The sequence below is a fragment of the Hesperophylax consimilis genome, chromosome 22 (assembly GCF_061612785.1).
Source record: "Hesperophylax consimilis isolate HC1 chromosome 22, BYU_Hcon_1.0, whole genome shotgun sequence".
Classification (NCBI taxonomy): Eukaryota; Metazoa; Arthropoda; class Insecta; order Trichoptera; family Limnephilidae; genus Hesperophylax; species Hesperophylax consimilis.
In genome coordinates, this window is record NC_142857.1 from 17,607,728 (window position 1) to 17,630,551 (window position 22,824).

Here is a 22,824-nt window from a genome sequence, read left to right on the forward strand (position 1 = left end):
TTTCAGCATTCGGTAAATATATAATACTTATATTATAATATAATATAAGTACCTATTTGTGTTTAACCCTTTTAGCGCCATAAATATTTTGTCAAAATATGCTGAAAATGCCAGTAAAAAAGTGCATTTTTATAGATAATTTATATAAACAAGAAAAATACTTGCCATTTCTGTTACAATACAATAATTTTCATAATTTTTTCAACATTCTCTTCAGAAGGTGTCAAACTATGATAATAAAAGCACAGAAATTGAATACTACATATTTATTGACAAGAAAATTACAGAAAATATACGGAAAATGTACAAGATTTGTTTATAAGAGTGTTTTCTTACACAAACACTGTGCAGTCCTTTTTTTTACACAAATGAGCAAATGAGCTGTCCTTACTGCTGCATGGTGATCGGGTATATCATCAAAATGACAATTCAACACACCTCCAAAAAGTGATATAAAGTCATGAAAAGTGATGAAACAAAAACTAGGTTAAATAGGTAACTATTAAACCTAGTTTTTGTTTCATCACTTTTAATGACTCTATATCACTTTTTAAAGGTGTGTTGAATTTTCATTCAAAAAGTGTGACCTGCGTAATCGTCGATTTTTTAACCATTTTGTAATGTTTTTATGAACACTGTTTCTATTATAACGAGGATAGTGCAAACTTAGAGTAGATTCACAACTATAAGATCCTCGGGTATAGGATACTTCTTATTAATCAAAAATACATTAATGTATTTAAGGGTACCAATTTCGAACAATCAGTAAAATCACAGTCGTCCAAAATTCAGAACGGCTGTGGTAATGCAAAATAGGTGAGCTCATGGTTTAGTGGTTGTACAAATTAATATTTGAAAATAGCGATTTAGCATTAAGTAGTATTTAAAGATACACTGATTTTTTTTTATCTTTACACCTATAACAAGTAAAGTTAAATCAAAGAACCAGATGTGTTTTAATTAATTTTCACAGCATACTTTGGGATTTTTATCATACACCATACTTTGCAATAAAATTTTGTGGGTGTATGTGTTTACGGATGAGAATTGCGAAAAAAAATTAATTTAAATTTTCGTTGAATAAATTTGGATCTCGACAACGGCGCTCCTCTCCAGTCCAAAACTATCGTTTATTTCAAGCTGGACCCAACCATACACATTCACAAAATTTCACTGAAATCGGTTGGGAGGTTTCGGAGATTAGCGTGTACGAAAACAGTGATACGTGATTTTTATATATTAAGATTACTATTACGATTTTAGATTAGGTCCCTATCTAATCTTTTCTTTTGTTATTGTTGTGTAAAATTGTAATCATTGAGTCATTATCGAATTAGTGGGTTTTTTGTTGTGATTGTTATTTATATCAGATGTTAAATAGAAAACAGAGACGAGCCTTTTAGCACGATTAACATATGATCACAAAAAATTCTGTAAGATTTTCAAGGCCAACAGTGACATATGATCACCAAACATCTTGTAAGATTTTCAAGGCCAACAGTAACATATGATCACCAAACATCCTGTAAGATTTTCAAGGCCAACAGTAACATATGATCACCAAACATCTTGTAAGATTTTCAAGGCCAACAGTAACATATGATCACCAAACATCCTGTAAGATTTTCAAGGCCAACAGCAACATATGATCAGCAAACATCTTGTAAGATTTTCAAGGCCAACAGTAACATATGATCATCAAACATTATGTAAGATTTTCAAGGCCAACAGTAACATATGATCACCAAACATCCTGTAAGATTTTCAAAGCCAACACAGTAACATATGATCACCAAACATCTTGTAAGATTTTCAAGGCCAACAGTAACATATGATCACCAAACATTCTGTAAGATTTTCAATGCCAACAGTAAAAGGTTTGAATTTTTGAAGTACTGAACTCTTTTTCTAAATTTTTAAGCCCTAATTTTGAACTGCCTTGCAGTGTACATCGTCTGAACATCTGCCCTGATGATGGACGCTGCATAGCTGTCTCCGAAACGTTGGTACAATGATGCGATTTCTAATTTATTAAAAATCTCTTCAAATTATCCGTATTCCTGTTAAAAACGGGAATGTAGGCAATTAACGAACGAATTGATTGGTATCCTAAAAACTTAAAGTAAAATACCAATTTTTGTCACGATGTCCGAACACGTGTTCATACAAGTCACATTTTTGCTTTTCGACTTGATATTTTATTAGGACCAACGTAGGTGGAAGAACACGTGCTCCGATATTATTAAGAATTTATCAACACTTTATTAGGAAGCGGCTCTCGGTCCAGTTTTTAACAGTAATTTGAAGAGATTGTCAATAAATCAGCATCACTGATTTTTCTCCGTGTGGAAGAAGCCCAAAGTGGATTTATAGCCTAAAAGATCAAAAGTTGAACACCATTTCTTGATTATATATGTTCTCAGGGAAAACACGATTGCTGGACGTAAGCACTACCAATAAAACAGGAAGCAATTTAAGGAATTCGTTGGACCTACCCGGAAAACTGAGTGGTAAAATAGTATCATAAAATAATATACTGCTTCAAAACATATTACATTCATAATTATCCATCCATAGACAGGGTGTTAAGGGACCTACTTTAACTAGTGGTTTCTGACATTATTTGGAGTAAAATATTTTTTTTTTTTCAAAACAAAGCAATTTTTTCTTTGGTTCTGTGATTATACTCCTCAATATGACAATTCAACACACATATAAAAAGTGCCATAAAGTTATAAAAAGTCATGAAACAAAAACTAGTTTAAAAAGTTACACTTGTAACCTATTTAACTAGTTTTGTTTCATCACTTTTCATGACATTATAGCACTTTTTATAGGTTTTTAGCACCTTTTTTCCACATGTCATCACTGATCAGTCAGCCTAGTAACCAACCAACCCATCTACCCAATCCTGACTGTACAATACCTAATGATTTTTTATGTTTTAAGTTGAAAAACAAACGTCAAAAAAGTCACCGGAATATAGAATTTATTTTTAATTTTACTCTCCAAATAATGTCAGGAATCACTGGTTAAAATAAGTGAAGTACGTCCTCAACACTGTGTATATATTATTAAGTACGTCTTTGTTACCACCATTTACTTTTTTCGCAAGATTCGTCCATCTTTATTTGACAAGCGAAGATTCAAACCTAAAAATCTGTCGTATCGCTTTGAAAATCATCAATGTAACCTTACATAACTATATATAATAACCCTACATAACCCTATATAACCCTATATAACCCTGCATAACCCTACATAACCCCTCCATTCAACATCTCATCTCTTCTAAGTCTGAACTCGACTCCAATTTTCATTATAATTTTGAAATTTGCCTATTTAAATAAAATTAATGTTTAAATTCACCTTTCATTTCTCAATAATTTTAAATGATGGCCAAGAACACCCTTGAAGGGTGAAAGCCAGAAATAATGGAAAAAAAACCCTACATAAGATCGTAAACAATCTTATTGACTCACCTGTTAGAAAATATTGCATTTCGTTGCCCTGAACGCAATACCAGATCGAATACCTTATTTTACATACAATTTATTTATTTATTTATGCCTATTCTTGAATACACATTTGACAAATGATTACAGTGGTTTATATTGTAGTACAGAGAAAAAAATACAGAATAAAGGTATAGGTAAAACTGTGTGTGGGTGATATTGTATGTTACGTGAACACCTCACTAGGAGAACCTGTGCTGAGGTGTTAACGTATTTGTGATTAAGTGTGACAGGTATTTATGTGTTGTAGTAGAAAGTTATTTATTTATAATTTAAATCAAAATACGCCCAAAACTCTTTTCTCAGACGTATCTGCTAAACTTACAATTCCATAAGAGATATTGATGTTTTCCACTGTTCCCTTAATTTTTTTAAATCAACTTATCGTCACATTGTACTTAAACCAAAACAATTATTTTTATTGTTCGTCTACCCTTTAAATATCCACTTTCTTCCTAACCTGTAACCGTAAAAAGATTGTAAATGGAACTTAACTTGTTTATTTTATACTCAACATCTTAAAGCAAAATTAATTCACATGTATGTTTCCTAAATATACTCAAATAAAAAAATATTTCCAGATATTTCTGATGATGTAAACGAGTCCATATCAGCGGTAATGACTGCAAGGCTTCTCCTCAATGATGCTGCGTACGTTATAGAGGATAAATTCGGACCCGTCATGTTTTCAGTGATCATTTCTATCATCATGGACCTCATTATCAGTTTTTACATCATGACATGCTTTGCAGGTACATTTTATAGTTCTATACTAACTACTTACCCAAGATACCACGGGCTTCGACAAGAACTTCAAAATGCCGACATGCACTTAGATATTGTACTGGAAAAGATAGGGAAAGCAATGGCACATCGTTAAATAGGGTTTTAGCATAATCAGTAGCCGTGTTATTGACTTTTTGATGTTAAAAAAGCTCAAGGAGAACTAGAAGTTGGCCCTGTAACCCAAATGTTCCGGGCGGTGGCGCGGCGGGCGGTTACCGATGCCGTTGGTTCGTGGTCAGAAGGATTCGGGCGACATCGACAGCCGCCACAGCCCCCTTCATATTTCCCACACGGGAAAAATATTTTACACTGATTTTGCAAGGAGTACATACTCTATCTATATTCCTCAATGTATGGCATCCCCAATTAGTGAATGTTGTGAGGCCAAAGGTGGAGGGGAGAGAAGGAGATGGGGGGAGATGAAGGTAAGGAAGTCCCTGGCTATTTAGATCTCATCATTAGACACGGCTAAAGATATTTCAAGCAACTTTTCAATTCTGAATGGTGGTCTATCACCAGGGTAATCTGGACGTCTACGCCGTGAGTGGACCCCTGGGCACACTTCGGGGGTCCCTCATTTTTCTTGGCTCCTTGGCAAGTCGGCGCACAGAAAGGCCAGCCCTGCACTGAGTTATGGGCCCTGCATTAAATTTGGCGCCCTTTTTGAAAGACAAAACAACAAAAACACAAAATAATGTTTCTGTACGATGAGTTCCGGACCCCCCTCAGGCCGGGGGCCCCGGGCTCGTGCCCCGCGTGCCCTTACAGTGAAGACGAAAATGAGGGTGATACTAAGAGTATCTTCCACTCTGGAACGTGCTGTAAATATATTATAAATTATTTTAAATATATTAATTTTGAAAAAAAACACAAATTAATTATGTAAAATTACCTACTTGCGCATTCGTAAGTCACCAGCTGTCACGTCTCTGTTGCAAGCATCACAATCGACAGTCGACAAAAGAAATTTGATCTTGGCCCATTAAGACATAAGATAAATTTGTTTATGGCCCACGAAGACCTAACACAATTTTATCCTTGGCCCATCAAGACCTAATAAATTTTATCATGGCCCATCAAGACATAACATAAATTTGATTTTGGTCAATCAAGAACTAATATAAATCTCATTTTGAGCCATGAAGACGTAAAATTATCCAGACCTATCATAAATTGACCTTGACCCATCAACACCTAACATAAATTTGATCTTGACCCATCAAGACCTAACATAAATTTAATTTTGACTCATCAAGACCTAACATAAATTGGATCTTGACCCATCAAGACCTAACAAAAATGTGACCTTGACCCATCAAGAACTATCATAAATTTGACCTTGAACCATCAAGACCTAGAGTAAATTTGATCTTGACCCATCAAGACCTATCATAAATTTGATCTTGCTAAACCCAAACCTTTCATAAATTTGACCTTGACCCATCAACACCTATAATAAATGTGATCTTGACCCATCAAGACCTAACATAAATAAAGTTTTTAAAACAGTATTTTCTTTTTACAGACTCTTATTTGCCCCAAGATATGATATTACAAGTCATTGGTGGTCTTGGAATAATAATGCAAATCTTTATGATAGCTGAATCCTGTTATCAAGTCTCGGACATCGTAAGTACACCAAACAACTTTATAATCTTCTGGATTATTTTGATTAATTTAAAGTATTTATAATGATAATAATAATAAAAATAACATAGACCGTCCCACCATCGCATATTGTTGCTACAATTGGAAATTAGGAAATAGACTGTCCCACCATCGCATATTGGTGTTACAATTAGAAATTGATTATGAAGCTGTTAGAAAGTTATGCACAATATTGTCTGCATTATAAAAAAATAATTTTAAAAATTCCGTACTTTCCTAGGCCAAACAGAGCAGAACGAAGCTAGCAAGATTGCTGACATTTGTGAACGATATTGAGCTCCGGGGTAAAATAAAATTCTGCCTTCGCCAACTGAAGGACAAACCGATACAATTTACAGGAGTTAAAGTGTTCGCTATTGACCGGACCTTCTTGGCAGGAGTAAGTGCCAAACAGTAGCATTAAATCATTGAAATATTATTTATTTTATTATTAAATACTTGCCATTATCTGACAGTGCTTTTAAACTAAAAATTTTAATGTTATTCATATTCTCCTATTTTTTTAAGCGGTTGTTTTGCTCAGGTCCCAAATAATAACAAACTTTACAAGAGTGAAAAAGAACTCCATCAATGCTGGTTTATTGTTTTTGATATTATGTTTACATTATTTCGTTTGTTTCAGGTATTTATAACTGTGACCACCAATTTGGTGATAATCGTGCAGTTCACAAGATAAAAAAATGATGTACATTATCAATATTATGGCTAAGATTGCACAAAAGAGTGATTTTGAACACAAGTTAGGCACCAAGATGATTTTTATTTCACAACACTTGTGTACAAAACCTTGGTTATACAATAGATCTGGGTGAGAATTTAAGATTTTCACGGCCAAAGTATTATTGTTATTTGTTTTTGGGGTGTTATGCCGTTTTGCGCTAACTCCTTATTTAGCCAACGTTTCGGACAGTATTGCAGTGTCCATCATCAGGGCAGATGTGTTATTGAAAATAACATGTTGCAGATGTGTTATTTAAATTAACGTGTTGCGCTAACTCTTTAGCCAACGTTTCGGACAGCATTGGATGAAGGACACTGCAATGCTGTCCGAAATGTTGGCTAAAGAAGGAGTTTGCGCAACACGGCATAACACCCCAAAAACAAATAACAATAGATCTGGGTGAGTTTATAATGTATAATTTTATGATCTCTCATCAAGAAAATTTTGAAAAAAGTTACCACCATCCAAAGAGCTAAAGAATGAGCCAGGAACGGGCTTCGCCTGATGAAGACGGAATGGAGGAATTAGGGGAATGGGTTTCAGGAGTATGAGCTGGCACTGAACTCCGATCAGGGTCACATCGTTTCCGCTCCGGATGACCAGCGGACCGCTACTATCACCCTGGAAGTAGGCAAGAAATTCATCACTGATGAAACAAAGTTTAAAAAAATTAAAAAGGGATATTTACATTTAAATATACTCATACCTATATATTCCACATTACATCTCCAAATATGGCTTTGACAAAGACACTTGGAATGTCTTCAAATTAAAGATGAACACTGGAATCTACTGAAGCCTTCGGGAGCTTGTTGTCTTTTATTGAGCCTCAAGCAAGTAATTATGCAAAAGTACTAAAAGTATATCCGAAGCAAATGCGCAAACCATGTTAGGAGATTAGAGGCTTAGATGTTAGGAGTTGAGGAGTGATGGAATGGCAAAAAATTTCTGACATTTATCATTGGAGAAGATTAAGAAGAAGCGATGATAATGAGCGAGCCGTACAATTGATCAGGCTCTTTTTGAAGAACCGTATTCGTACGACTCCCGGTAAACCATACCAAGACTCAATTGAACGGTTTTCTATCAGGAGATATTTTAGAAAAATTTATAAAAAAAAGGGGGGACGGCGTAGCGGGGGAGCAGCGGAAGGAATAGATTCACACGTCCGTCACACTGATCCCAAGGATCCTACCCACCCCTCATACCTGTATCCTTACCAGAACTTCCTCTCATTCCTTTCCTTTAAAAATCCTGCACACAGCATTCCCAAAGATGAGATAGGGACGAGGGAAATTATTTTCCTCAGGGCCTTCTGTGTGGGGGTTACTGTAAAAAAATATATAAATATTTATTTTTTCCCGAACTTGGTATTTACTTTGAGCCTAAATGGCAGTTGCTGGATAAGCCGTAAGCCGATAATTATTAAGTAAACAAAACAAAAAACGCCTGTTGTAAATTGCATGTTCTTAAAAATAATTGAAAACATATTAATCCGACTGTAAATCTTGCTTTATCATAAATAATCTTCGAAATTACATAATATTATATAACATATTTGTGCAACGCTAATTTTAGTAATTAATCTGATAAAATATTGCAATATTGATGATAACATAAATAATTAAGATCAACACGCTTATATTATTGTTATTTTTTTTAACAGCCTGTGTATATGAGTGTGAATTTACTGATAATACGTGTATTGAAGATTGTAAGGAGGAAATTAATTTATTCGGTATTTTAGTTTAAAATAATGCACGACCTATTTAAACTATGTATGTATATATTATCTTTGAAAATAAAATTAATTTTTCGAACGAAGAAGTTAAACTCGATGTCTTGTTTGTATTTGACGATTCGGATTAATATCTATTGCTTCTACAATCACTACAATACCTTTTTTGTTATTTGTTTTTGGGGTATTATGCCGTGTTGCGCTAACTCCTTCTTTAGCCAACGTTTCGGACAGCATTGCAGTGTCCATCATCAGGGCAGATGTCTTATTTGAGGTTGTGTTAAAATGTGAGCTTAAGTATGAGGTTGTGATACCGTGTTGCCAGCTCCAACCCTCTGAGCTAACATTAACGTATCATTTTTTTATTTAAAGTGGTTTTCTTCGTTTAGCTCTGGTGTATCCGTCAATTACCGGATACCAAGAACTATTAAGCTTAGCTCCATCGTCTCTATTAATGTTTACGGGATTTTTATGAATTTCAATGGCCTCCGTAATCAGCCGTGCTCTATAAGTTTTCGGTCTCCCCAGGATTTCAGGAACAAATCCAAAGTAATGCCCGGTGTCAATCAAATGCTCGGCAATTGCCGATTTGTCAGGGTGGCCGAGTTTACAAGCTCTGAAGTGTTCCGAAATTCTTTTGGAGATAGTCCGCTCTGTCTGGCCTACATAGACCTTGTCACATCCGGAACAGCTGAGTTTATACACTCCATCTGTTTCCAGAGGAAACTTAGTCTTTGCAGACCTCAGTAAGTCCTGTATCTTTGTTGTTGTTCCGAAGACAGTCTTGATATTTTCCTTTCTCAAAAGCTTGGCAATTTTGTCTGTCACATTGTGCACATAAGGCAGGAAGGCACAGCCTTTCGACTCTTGTTCAACTCTGTCTTCGTTTGGTGCAGATTTGGCTCTTATGATTTGCCTTGTCTGACTTGCTGGGTAGCCGTTGCGCTCCAGTGCATCGGTCAGCTGTAAACTCGGCCACCCTGACAAATCGGCAATTGCCGAGCATTTGATTGACACCGGGCATTACTTTGGATTTGTTCCTGAAATCCTGGGGAGACCGAAAACTTATAGAGCACGGCTGATTACGGAGGCCATTGAAATTCATAAAAATCCCGTAAACATTAATAGAGACGATGGAGCTAAGCTTAATAGTTCTTGGTATCCGGTAATTGACGGATACACCAGAGCTAAACGAAGAAAACCACTTTAAATAAAAAAAATGATACGTTAATGTTAGCTCAGAGGGTTGGAGCTGGCAACACGGTATCACAACCTCATACTTAAGCTCACATTTTAACACAACCTCAAATAAGACATCTGCCCTGATGATGGACACTGCAATGCTGTCCGAAACGTTGGCTAAAGAAGGAGTTAGCGCAACACGGCATAATACCCCAAAAACAAATAACAAAAATACTTTTGGCCGTGAAAATCTTAAATCATACTACAATACCTTGTTCAAATAGTGTTGGAACAATCCGATTGAGGATTCGGGTTTACGAATACTTCCGAGCGAAGCCGGATGCTCGAGTTAAGAGCTGTCTCAACTAGAGGTGGGTCCTATGAGTACTTTTCGTTACTGGGTACAATGAGTACAGGTACAAAGAAATACCTGGTAAAAATACCGGTGACAAAATACTCAAAAGTATTTAATACCGACCTGAAGATTGATTCAGAATATGTAATTTCTAAACTGCACTCACATAAATTCTGCCCACATATTCCCCACATTTTTTTTTCTACATAAGCTTGATTCCCCCATTAATTATCGAAATCCATGGGGGGGGGGGTTGTTAGAGATTTTATGTAAAACATAATTCCCCACAAAAAATTTCAAATGAGTACTTGCCCACAAAATATTTGAAATTTGATTGTTGCAGAACTTCAGTGAAAAAAATCACTATAAAAAGTACCAGTCACAAATACCCGTCAGGAATACCAATCAAAAGTACATACTAAAAATACCCATAACAAATACCTATTAAAAATACCCATCAAAAATGCCTGGTAAAAGTACCTATTAAAAATATTTAGTCCCAGTATAAAATACTTGTGAGTATTTTGGAACCAGGTATTTTGGAGATTTGTCACAAGTACAAATTATCGCATGAAAATACCCGGTACTTTTACTGGGTACGATAAATACGCCTCACCTCTAGTCTCAACTCACTTTCAGATGGATTCTCCTATAGATCAGTCGTGGACAGATCGGCTTTTGTAGATATTCACTCTCTACGATAATAAATTAAATGGTGTAATTGGAACTATGTGTCACTATTTGTAAACCAATAAAATGCTCAGATACTTCGAAGAGCTGTCGCTATTTAAAGTAGTGTAGTCATCTTTCAGAATCAGAATCCCTTGGGACGAAGGACTGCTGGCTTTACTTTCGTTGACATATTATTAATTAGCGCCAACCGCGTTCAGTCCTTCATAAACCGACTGTCTTATAAGTAAGTACCTTTCTTTAAATATCCAGACTTTCCATCTTTAATAAACATACTTCGTAAATACACAAGCTCATCGATTTGCTTCAAGCATTGCCCTTAACAGAACTCACCAAAAGCGCGCTATATTTCAACATATTGCTCTCCATAATATATTCCCATCAGTAGTGTATGGCGAGCGATATGCTGAAATAGGCCAATTCATGATGCGTATAGCGTAATGTGTCGCCTACCGAAGATTTACTACAATATTTTACGGTATTCGCCACAATAACATAGAACAGTCACCTGCAGTATTGTGTTGTTCCTTTTTATAGTATTTGTAACCAATTATTTTCAGTGTTTTATGTGGTTCCTTGAGGATTGTTCTCCTCTCTGGCTGCTCGGGAGTCTCCTTCTCCACTGATTTACCAGACACATAATGTAGGATATTGCAGGAAAGGCCCATCTGAACCCTTTATTAATCCTCCAGATCTTCCTCATGACCTCCGAGATTGTGAAACTTCTTCAGAAAACTCAGACGTTGAATCTGTCATACTAAATTCATCCAAAAAGGAAGTTTAATTCTTCTCCAACCAAATCCAATTCGCCTCCAACTTCTCGGTTCCTAGCAGCTTTTCTTCAATATCCTCCAATTTCTATTCCGTTCATTCCCGTGGTTCATATAGCCGATATAGCATACGCCCAAAAAACTGTGCGAGGAAAAATTATTCACCCTCTTCAAATTGGTAAATTCATATAAAATAGCAAGAATCTAATAATCGCCAAATCGTCAAGCTAACTCCTCCGCAAATCAAGTATCCATTACCTATTTGTAACAAACCAGGTTGGGATTTAAACCACGGTTTGATTTAACCTCCTCCCACAGACATAGGAATTAATAGACGAGAAGATAATGGCGAGGGGTAAAATCAACTGTTGAAGAACGAAGGGGGTAAGGCTGACTGTGATTCGTCAATAAATCAATCTGACAGTAAATAGGCATCTCGCATTATAATATCACCATTTACTTCTTAAAAGTAAAATCTGCTTTTGAATGAATAGACATTTTTACATGGGAGCGCAAATTACTCGCCACGTTATGAACTAATTTGCGAAGTCCAAATTCGGCAAAGTAAGGCAGCTTCTATTTTCAGAGTCGTAGTTAGTTTCAGAGTATTTAGTTAAGACACTTTTACAAATGTTTCATAATTTACTTACCCCAGTAAACAACGATGAGCACACTTGAGAATCGCTACATTGTGATGTGATAGTATATGTTTCTAAAACTGATCCATATAATACGGTGTGAATAAGCTTAAAATAAAGTAAAATAATGCTTACTTATGGAATGTAATACGACAATTGGGTTTATTCTCTTTTTCACATCTATTTTTACAAGTTTTCATATCACAAGTCAACATTTTGCAGTGTTATTTCGTAAAATGAACCGAGGATGCCTCGACCATAGTTCGCACAAGAATGATGACGTCACGTTTTCAAATTTCACTTGAGGCCATACGCGAGCACAGCCGGCGCCAATGGAACCGGTATGGGGAGTGGGGATAATACGCTTTTAATCACTTAGGGCAGGTCTACTAATATTCATATGTCTATGCCTCCTCCTAAAATGCTCTCCACCGGCCTGGTTCTATCCTTTAGGTATCCCATTATCTAAATGCCCCACTCCTGTCGTTTCTTATGGTACGTATAAGGAACGAAACAAGTGCAAGCAGCGTTTCGCGCAATTTTCGGTTGCTTCGTTCCTTTCCCAAAAGTTGAGGTTCAGTTCGGCTCGCGTATGTATACGTAGCATTAAATTAGGTTACAAAATAAAACACCAATCAGTTAGAACATAAGTTTTATTGGTGTAAAATCGTCAAAAATATCACGATAAACTGACATAACCTTAAAATCCAATTTTTTTTTTTTGTAAACTAATGTTTAAGACAAGATTTTTTATGCATCGCACAAAGGGTAGCAATTATTTTTTTATAAGCAATAATTATTTTTTCAATGTTGATGAGTGTTTCAGGCTAATAATTATTGCTTATAAAAAATTAAAATCCAATGATCTCGTTGATCCAGGACACAAAGTGACTAGGCCTGACGAAGCCAGATGGGTAATCGGAGGAGCATCCGGTGCTACTAACGAAGCTGGAGATTCCTATGAGGACCATGTCGTCTCCGCTGCCTATGACCAGTGGGCCACCGATATCACCCTGGAAGAGTACAATAATTCCACCAGTGATATAAACTTAACGAATTGGATCAGGGTTTATACTGTGTAATCTTTCTCGGTTGCTCTGCAGGAGACTTGTTATTATCTATTTTTTGCAGTAGTTTTGTCTTGCAAGTATCTCTACCTTTATGTTCAGGGTTCTTGATCAATATAATGAAATACGAATAATTTGAAGAGATTTTTATAATATAAGCAATATTTTATATTATTAAGTTTTCACCATGTGTTATTTTAATGTCTAAATAAACACACTAAAACATTTACACTAAGATATTTAGCATAGTATCCACCTTGCCCGTCCGTCTTCTAGTTTTGTTTAAATGGTGTTAATTAATAATTTCTAAATTAAATGCTTACGTTGCACATTCCTTGAGAGGGGCTTTCAATACCAACTACGCATATGGTGGAGGGTGTGATGATGGAACCGTAAGATGCTCTGCATTCTTCGTTGGAGATGATCTGAACGTCAACAAAGGAAAGTTCAAGACAGGAGCTACCGGGCCACCTAAGAGGAAAAATAATACATTTAAATAATTTAATTTAAAAAATAACTTTGAAAACACCACTTTTTATAAAATAATAATTCGGATAAACGTATAATGAAAATTAACAACTAAGAATTAGTGGTGATAAATTAGTTACTTTGTTTGAACGACTGTATTTATATACGCCGACTGGTTTCGGAACAATCGTTCCTTGTTTAAGGCAAAAAATACTAACTTGACATTACAAAACAACATAAAATATAAGCATTATATAGAGTGAACATAATATATTATTTTGCAATGCGCATATTAACTATGATCTCAGGAATAGCTGAAGTCAAAATAAATATCAAAATAGACTGAGTGTATACTGAGCGTCTGAACCAAATGAAGAACGAAGGCCTAATGGAACACGGTCGTGCTGCTGATAGCCAAACCGATGTTAATAACGCAATAAATCGGAATTCGATGGACGCTGACAACACTACTCATGTATTGATATTCCTAAACGTCAAACAGCTACGCAAAAGTTAAAAATACAAATAAATTGACAATTTCGAATTGAAATATTCACATTAATATGCATTGGCAGTCCGCATGTACTTTTTGACAGTAAAAAATGAATTTATAAGTTCGTGAGGTCATTAATCATAATTAACAACTTTTATTTCTCGAAGCTGGAACGGAATTAATTAATTAATTATATGGATCGTGTATACGATTTCTTTCAGTTCTAAGAACTTGGTTAGTTCACCCCCATACATTAATAAGCCAGTTATTTTGAAAAACGAACGATATTATCCAAAAACTTGTACGTTGAATATTGGCAGCATAACCGACAACTTGGAGGCCGCGCTAAAAGTAACAGCTTTGTCTACCGACGGTATAAATCATATTTTGCCCGTGCTCGCAAATATCGCTAACTGACCATAGATGACGGATTTCGTCAATATCGTATTGACATAGTGCCAGACCTCCCGGTTTTTTAATGAATTATTATGTGGCCCACACAAGCATTGTTAAATGTTTTCAAAATTCTGGTAGCTGTTATTCCGATTTTCGCCAGCGCAATGTCAAAATCTTGAAAATCAATGTCAAAGGCTTCTCTCAAGCACAAACTTACCATTTTCTGTATATCCGTAACCACTTGCGGTAGCGTTCTGATCTTCATACGTCTCCAAAGGATTCCCTGCGATGGCAATAGGCCTCACGTTATCTGAAACATGATAATGAAGTTAGATCTAAAATGTATAGGTAGGTGTGATTCGAACAATCCAACAACATTTTCACGGCTCTTTACTTGTGGTTTGGTGGCCCAGATCACCAGTTTCGTTATGAACATAAAAAAACCCTGGACGAAGCATTAGGCCCTTCATACACAGAGATACTTTCACAAGTAGCCTTCCGATATGCTACCCTTTAAATCTGGTTGACGTATACGGTGCTACCCGAATTATACTGAACTCGATCATTTTTTCAAGTGCATTTGTGGAATTAATAATATTGAAAAAGTGACTAGCGACGAAGACAATAATAATGTATTTATTTTTTATTAAAATTGATAATAGTGTTTCTAGGTAGGTTCTTTCATGTTTGTATTAATATTCAATTCCCACCATTCAAATTCTATTCCAAAAAACAAAAGAGGTTAGCTGCCTATAAGGAAAATGTGTTCCATATTGAAACAACATTGTACAACAAACATTAGATTATGTACCATTGATACATAATAAGTACGATCCAATATAATAAATATCCGTTCGGACGTAATTTCTGTCAGTAGTAAATGTGAATAGAGTAGTAGATGTGAATAGAGTAGTAGATATGAATAGTAGCGTGCAATTGAGGCCAAACCCGTTGTCGACGCGTCGCCTCGTGTACTAGCAAAATAGTATGACGGGTGATCACGAGCGGCGCTTATGATACTCACAAAACTCGAAAATTTCGCTAGGAAGTATTTCCATGTACGAATGGCCTTAGTTTGATTTTGTATGAATGGCATTTTAAAGAAAGACAAACATTCCCGAGTTATGAATAACCTGACAGTATTTGAAAATCTCCTACTACTACCACAGTAAGCGGAAAATGTTGCTCGTGTTGTGATGGAGGACTTAGTTAGCAGAGGAATCAAAAACACTACACCTGCGTGGGACCCAAAACGATCTTAATTGTAAGGTTATCGTGGAATGTTTGTCTCTCAACCGTCGACTAATTTAATAATGTTTGTGATAGCTCACCTCCAAGCGGGGCATCCTCGGGAAGTTTGACGAGGGCAATATCGTTGTTGAGGGTATTGGAGTCGAAATTAGGATGAACGTACGTATCGTGGGTAGTCAACTCGACTGGTATCTCTCCAAGATCTCTGCCTCCCATGTAGACTATAACTGTGAAGGCGTTGCAAAAATTTGTGATAGCTTACCTCCAAGCGGGGCATCCTCGGGAAGTTTAACGAGGGCAATATCGTTATTGAGGGTATTGGAGTCGAAATTAGGATGGACGTACGTATCGTGGGTAGTCAACTCGACTGGTATCTCTCCAAGATCTGTGCCTCCCATGTAGACTATGACTGTGAAGGCGCTGCAAAAATTAACCACAAAAAATTATAACTCTTAAATACGCCTTTGATCGATGTATTCATATTTCTACAGATCAAAACTGATCAAATCTTTTGAAGAATTTCGGAATGTGCATTCTATCACGCTGTGCATTATTACATCATAAAAGTTTGAACCTTGGAATATCGTGAGCCGATATGAAAATTGGTATAAGAAAATATGAGTGACATACGACAAAAATACTCACTCAATAAAGTTGCAAGCAAGCTGGAGTCGCGGGTTCAATCCCGGCATGCGTAATTTACTAGATTAATTTGTGTTATTTCACAAATTCCTCAATAAAAATAATATATCGTATATTTGTGGCACGTTCCGGAGTGGAAGATACTCTCAGTAACGCCCTGGTGTAAGACCACCATTCACTATCTGACAAAGCTTTCTCCCGAAGAAATAAGCTGTAAAGAACGATACTTCAAAGCTCATTTTCTCAAGACATTGCTTTGACAAATAGAACCTTGTTGTCCTGAGGGAACGTTTTGACATTTTTCTGCTGCAAGGACATTTTGTATTTATAAAACAGCTTTTTGGGCTAATTAATCAATTGAGTAGGCTGAGTGCAATTATATTGTCTATGACCACACATTTTTTTTAAATGGCTTTGAGTTTCTCCATCCTTGTCTATGGTTGTGACTTCACCGCTCCGTAAGCAATTATATCTGTGGTTAAGTTAAGGACAAACTTTTTTCATACAAAAAGACCGAAGATATCGATCTACGAGTGGTATATCAATGCAAAGACAGTTGGTTGCAAAACAGGATTACTTCTAGATTCTAGAATTCTATTTCTACTTCTAGATTGTTTTTTTTTTTTTTTTGTATTTTTTCATTTGCTCCACACACGAGGCCCTGAGGAAAATAATTTCCCTCATGGCGTATGTCATCTTTGGAGATGCTGTCTGGAGGGTCTTTTTAGGAAAGGAAGGGGAGGAAGTTCTGGGAACGAAAAGATATCAGGGGTGGGTAGGAATCTGGGGATCAGTACGTTTAGGAGTGACGAACGTATGAATCCATCCCTCCCACTGAGGTGTGATGTTCTGAGAGAGTCCTGCTGAAGAGGTCAAAAGGTCTCCCTCAACCAGTGTTTCCTGATCCGGCCTGGCACGCAGTTGGTAGGCAGACGCATCCGTCGTCAAGAACCGGACAAACCTCTCCCCATGAACACGGGCACCTCCTGCTAAGTCTCCAAACGTAGCGAACCACTTATATGGGTGACCTATGGCAGAGGTGTTGGTTATCCAATTAATAAATCCCGAGGCGGCGGTACCCATACCCGCCTCCCAAATTGAAAATATATTTTCGAATTTTAGTTAATTGTCTTGCAAAACAAACTTTATCCAAACATTAATTGTAAACATCTTATTAATTTGCTAATTTAGTCTTTATTTTATGATTCAAATCGAAAATTATTAAAGTAATCTTTTACTAAAAAAAAACAGATGTAATATTACTTATTTGACAACTGTTTTCAATTTTTGTGATTTCGAAACAAAACTATCAGGCGGAATAAGTCAGTTTTGAAAAAAAATATCCCGCATTTATGACGTGGAGTCGAACCTAAGTACGAATAACAAAAATAACTATAACATAGATTGGCTCACCCATTGACGCAGCGTGCAGAAGTGATGACCCAGCGGCTGCTGATGAGGGAGCCACCGCAAGCATGGATTCCTCCACTATAGAGGAAGACAATAAGATACCCCTGGTGAGGAAACTGATTTTCTTCAGCTGGGATACCATCGATGACGCGGGCATCTGCACAAATATTATTATAAGAAAGGGACGCTTAGATAGTTTGGGCATGTAGAGCGAATGAGCGAAGAAAGGAGTGTAAGGAGGATATATGATGCAAATGTGAATGGTAGCAGAAGTCGGGGACGTCCTAGGAAGACATGGCACGACCAAGTGAATCAGATACTCGAGTCGGGCCATGTCAAGAGTCAGAATAATAGAAGAGTATGTATGAGACGATGTATGAATGTGAATGAGGCAAGAAGTGTGTGCCAAGAGCGAGTTGTTTGGCGGTCCGTCCTCTCTGCCTACCCCTGCGGGGAAACGGCGTGATGGTTAGTTAGTTAGTTAATTTCAACCGTAAATTGTGTAATACCACAGGCATCCGGAACGCAGGAGTACTCGGCTTTCCACGCAGCACGAGACCACCAGGAGTGAAAGAGTCTTGTTAAAAGAATACAACATTGAATTTGGCGTGGGGATCACGATCCTGAGTTATAAGGAAACGATTAGAAAAGTAAAAGAATTGAAATTTCACTTTTAATTAATGAGGATCTAAACGAAATAGTATTTTTTGAAATTATTACTGGACATCAAACAGCAAAGAATTTTCATTTCGTGCAGAAGAAAATTCTTTGCCTTCCTTTTATATATTCGATAATATTATAATTCAATTTATAAAAAAACAGTTTATTTATAAACAAGTTCCGCTGCGTCATTATTATTACGCGTTACAGTTGTCTCGCCTTCTAAAGGAATTATCATTGCGTTATCAAACTGTGCTGTAAAAAAAATAGACTGTTGAAATACTTCAAAAATGAAACTTCTTATCGAGTTTCTGTGATAGTTCGAACGACAAAACATAGATGGCTCTAGTGTAAATATATCTTACAGGTTATAGACTTATCCGACAGATGTCAGTATTATACCGTACGGGGAACCGTGAGTTTTCGAGAGTCAAAGAGATTTTGGGAGCGAAATATAACGTACGTTGGCGTCCTGGCCATCCTGCACGCTTGTTCCTGATTATAGGAGTTTTTAGTAAAAAAAAGACCCTGGGTTTTGTCGTAAAGAAGGTGTGTTTATTAAAATAAGATTTTATCACAAAACGGCGCTATATAAAGTTGACCATAAAATAATATTTTAAAAATTCGCTTTGCAAATTGAATACTTTCTTAATGTTTTTAATCCATTTGACTTGCCTATTTATACTTACTGAATATCGGCTCCTCTGGGGTGAATCTTCCGAACTTTGTGTAACCCTATAAAGAAAAAAGTTTACTAAGAAAATCATCACAATAAATTACTTGTAGCGTAATCGAAAACTTGCATTTTTTTAAATTAATCAACCTCGCAATGGTCTCAGAAATAAATGTTACATGCAGTCAATGCGTTATTAATTGTTCTCCTCTCCAAGAACAGTTAAAGTAGATTTTTAAAGGTAGGAGGAAAAAAAACAAAAAACGAGACGGCCTGAAAATCCGAACAAATTAATACTATCTTGAGTTTTAGTATTACTATATGGAATATAAGATTTGAGATTATATTATGAACATGGATTTACTTAAATATATCTGCAGGGATATAGATAAAAAGGATTACCTGCGAAAGAGTTAACACACAGATTAATACATTGAACACTGAAAGGAATCTCATGATATTTTTGAGAAGGAACTAAAGTTCGATAATATATTATGCTTTATATATAAATGTTAACTGCCTTATCTGATCTCTGCTTTGCGTTTGATTAATAGCATAGCATTTTTAATCTTCTGATTTGAGAGAGTATTCCTAATCTAAACGACAATAAACAACTCAAATATTAAGTTTTTTTTAAAATTATAGGTATTGCATACTTTGGCTATTCAAATAAAATTTTAGTGGAAGTTTCTTTCAATTTTCCTTTCTCAAAACCAACTCGTTTGCAACTATAATGCTGCGTATACATTTGTGAACTGAAAATAGTATAAATATCCAAGACTTACCGTTGGTGGTATATCCAAAATCACTTGAAGATGCGGTCTCACCTTCGTAGGTCTGGGTAGAATTCCACTAGAAAAGTACTGGCCTGATATTTTCTGAGGCAATATAACAATGCTACGAATTCCAGAACTGAACCTGTATTATTGTAATAAGTCTCTAATCTTACCAACGTAAACAGATGCTGAGCAATTCATAGAAGAATGAAGACCTCATATTCGTTGATCTTAACGACATGATAATTCCATAAAACACGGTTATATATATATCCCATTGTACCCCAATGAAGGCAAATGATTTGAAGCTGAAGAATTCTGCGATGGAGCTTTATTTGGGGTGGCAAAGACCATAACAAATATGCCAACTAAGCCGTCTTCAATTAATGTTTTGTTGTTTCGGATTGGAGTGCTGAATGTCTTTAATCGGTATTATTGGAGCTAAAAAGACGTAGTTGTCTTCTTCGCACCATAACCGAGTGCCCAAATATTCACTTAGGGCACTATGAAGTCCCATGAGGGCCACATGGTTGTTGCGCGTGTTAAAGTTGAAATCGGGGTAAAGGTGCAGATTGGGGGAATTAATAGTTACCTCCACCAATCAGAGTTACTCTTAATGGAGAAGTATTTAGGTGGTCCTTCCCAGGGAGACCAAGGCTAAGACGGCTCTGCAAGAATTAACAGCAAACAATTAAAGCAAAATAAGACGATAATTCTCTGTACTTCTTCACGGATTGAGGGTCTATGATTTCCAACTACTGACTCTTGATTAGCTCAGAACATTGAGAGCATACAACATATCCTTCACGGAACTCGATGGAATGAGTTTCCGAGGAGACAGGAAAAATTTCTTTGAGGATTTCGTTACTTAAATAAGAACCTAAAAACTTACTTGTGGATTGACGTACCTTTCGAGGCAACCCTCAGCAGTAATAACCCAACGGCTGCTGATGAGGGAACATGCGCAATATTGAAATCCTCCATTGCTATGGGTGAGGTAGAGATTTCTGTGAGGGTACTGGCTTTTGGCCACTGGGGAACCCCGAATGATTCGGTCATGTTTGCATGTGCTGTATAACTTATAGTCATTTTCAATCACATCTCTATATTCAACATCTGATACAATTTCGTCAGTAATATTAACTTTTGATTTTCTTGTGACCTTACAAAATCTTCACTAACTTATTTATTCCTTTCATCATCTAGCATTGAAGTATTATCTGTTTTCATTTGTCTAACTAATCCTCAATCTATTCGTTTAATGTGTGTAGGTACTCTAAATAAAATAGTTAGTTCCTATTTAGATAAGGCGATGTTTTGATTATTGTTTGTCGAAGTATCACGCATATTGTTTCAAACAAAGTTTATTATACGCAGTTGGATAGTGTTCTTTGTGCACTACGATGAAACGCGGTTGGAATCTGTAAACTTTAGTAATAATTAGTATACACACATAAGACGATTTATGTAGATTGCCACCGGCCGCCTGTTTTGATATAAATAAAAAGAAAAAAAAACATCGCCAAAAGTGTGTTTGTTTAATTTTGCGAAATACATAAATAAATATTTACAAAAGAATTGAAATTTTTTAGGAACATTTTCTAAGGAACTTAATTAGCAACATTATACAATAAAACCATAACCGAAAAGGAGTTCGTAAGTAGGAGATTTTGAACTTTAAAACAGTTTTCTACTTTATTTTTTCTTGGTTTATATTATAAGGAATCATTTGTTTCAAAGGCCAAGTTGTGTTCTACTCGCAGTATTTAATTACGACATCTGAAATATTTCTAAGCGAACATGTTTTCAAAACCAAACACACAAGACTTCGCATTACTCGTAGTGCTTCGCCTTATTTCATATTTGAACTTACTTAATGCTCCTTGGTCGCAAAAGTCTTACATTCCTTGGGGCATAAACAGAAAAGGGTTTACTTAGCAAATTATCTCAATAATTACACATATTTTAACAACTCCGGATGGTGAGAGTGAAAAACCAGAGACATTTGATAAATCTATGTCCAAAAATTATGAAGAAAAAGTCAAATTGGAATGGACTTGTTAACTTGTTGATATTAGGCATATAAGCAAACATTACTGCGTCGATCAGAATTCCTGGATTTTTACAAATATGGTTTGAGGTATGCCAATGATATGGATAAAAACATTACCTGCCTGTGAAAGAACCACGATACAAACTAATACGTTGATTACTGCCAAGAACCTCACGTTGATTTGAGATTTTGAGCAGCTTAATATCAAAAGACTTAATTCTGTATATATCTTTTATAAATGGTGTCTTATCTAACCTGTGTTTTGCAATTGTGAATTAAATGGCATTTTTAAATAATCACCTGATTGGTTTGATCGAGGTTAATCTAAACAAGAATTAAAAAATGTTAAGTCAAGTTTAAAAAAATTATCAAATTCTTTGGTCTAGCATTCTCCCGGAATGAATCGCGCTGCGTTAGACAAGTGCGGCGTGGTAAGCCACCAACTAACGCTGGCGTACTAGAAATAAATCACGCCCTTCGCGTCAATCAAACCCAACTGTTAATACATATTGATTAAAGACGTAGAGGAATAGATGTTAAACACGTGCAGGGTGAAGAGTATCCCGATAATATCCAGCCTTCGACAGGAGATTCCGTTTTTAAACACGTGCAGGGTATATTCTGTCTCCGACAGAAAAACCCGTTTATTGCCGGATTACCAATAATTTGAATAAGCAATACTCATTTTTCTCCGTGTACTCAAAGTTACTCGGTATGATCGTTTTTAAATAATTTACCCTGTATGGCTAGCATTACACTTGTAAGTTTTTTCGTAAATTTACGACTTCTAGCCAATGGGCGCATTGGATTTTCAAAATGCAAGATGCCCATTGGCTAGAAGTCGTAAATTTACGAAAAAACTTACAAGTGTA

At 36.0% G+C, this 22,824-nt stretch overlaps 1 protein-coding gene across 1 annotated transcript; it reads right to left on the reverse strand.

Moving 5' to 3' along the window:
- Nucleotides 1-12,914: 12,914 nt before the first annotated feature.
- On the reverse strand, nucleotides 12,915-20,958 carry LOC149413172 (epithelial serine protease-like). The gene is made up of 7 exons (XM_089645424.1): nucleotides 20,808-20,958; nucleotides 17,794-17,977; nucleotides 16,001-16,158; nucleotides 15,819-15,965; nucleotides 14,701-14,797; nucleotides 13,454-13,601; nucleotides 12,915-13,076 (listed from the first exon to the last, which is right to left on the reverse strand). Exons 1-7 carry the CDS (start codon nucleotides 20,956-20,958, stop codon nucleotides 12,915-12,917), a joined length of 1,047 nt encoding a protein of 348 aa, XP_089501550.1.
- Between the last annotated feature and the right edge of the window lie 1,866 nt (nucleotides 20,959-22,824).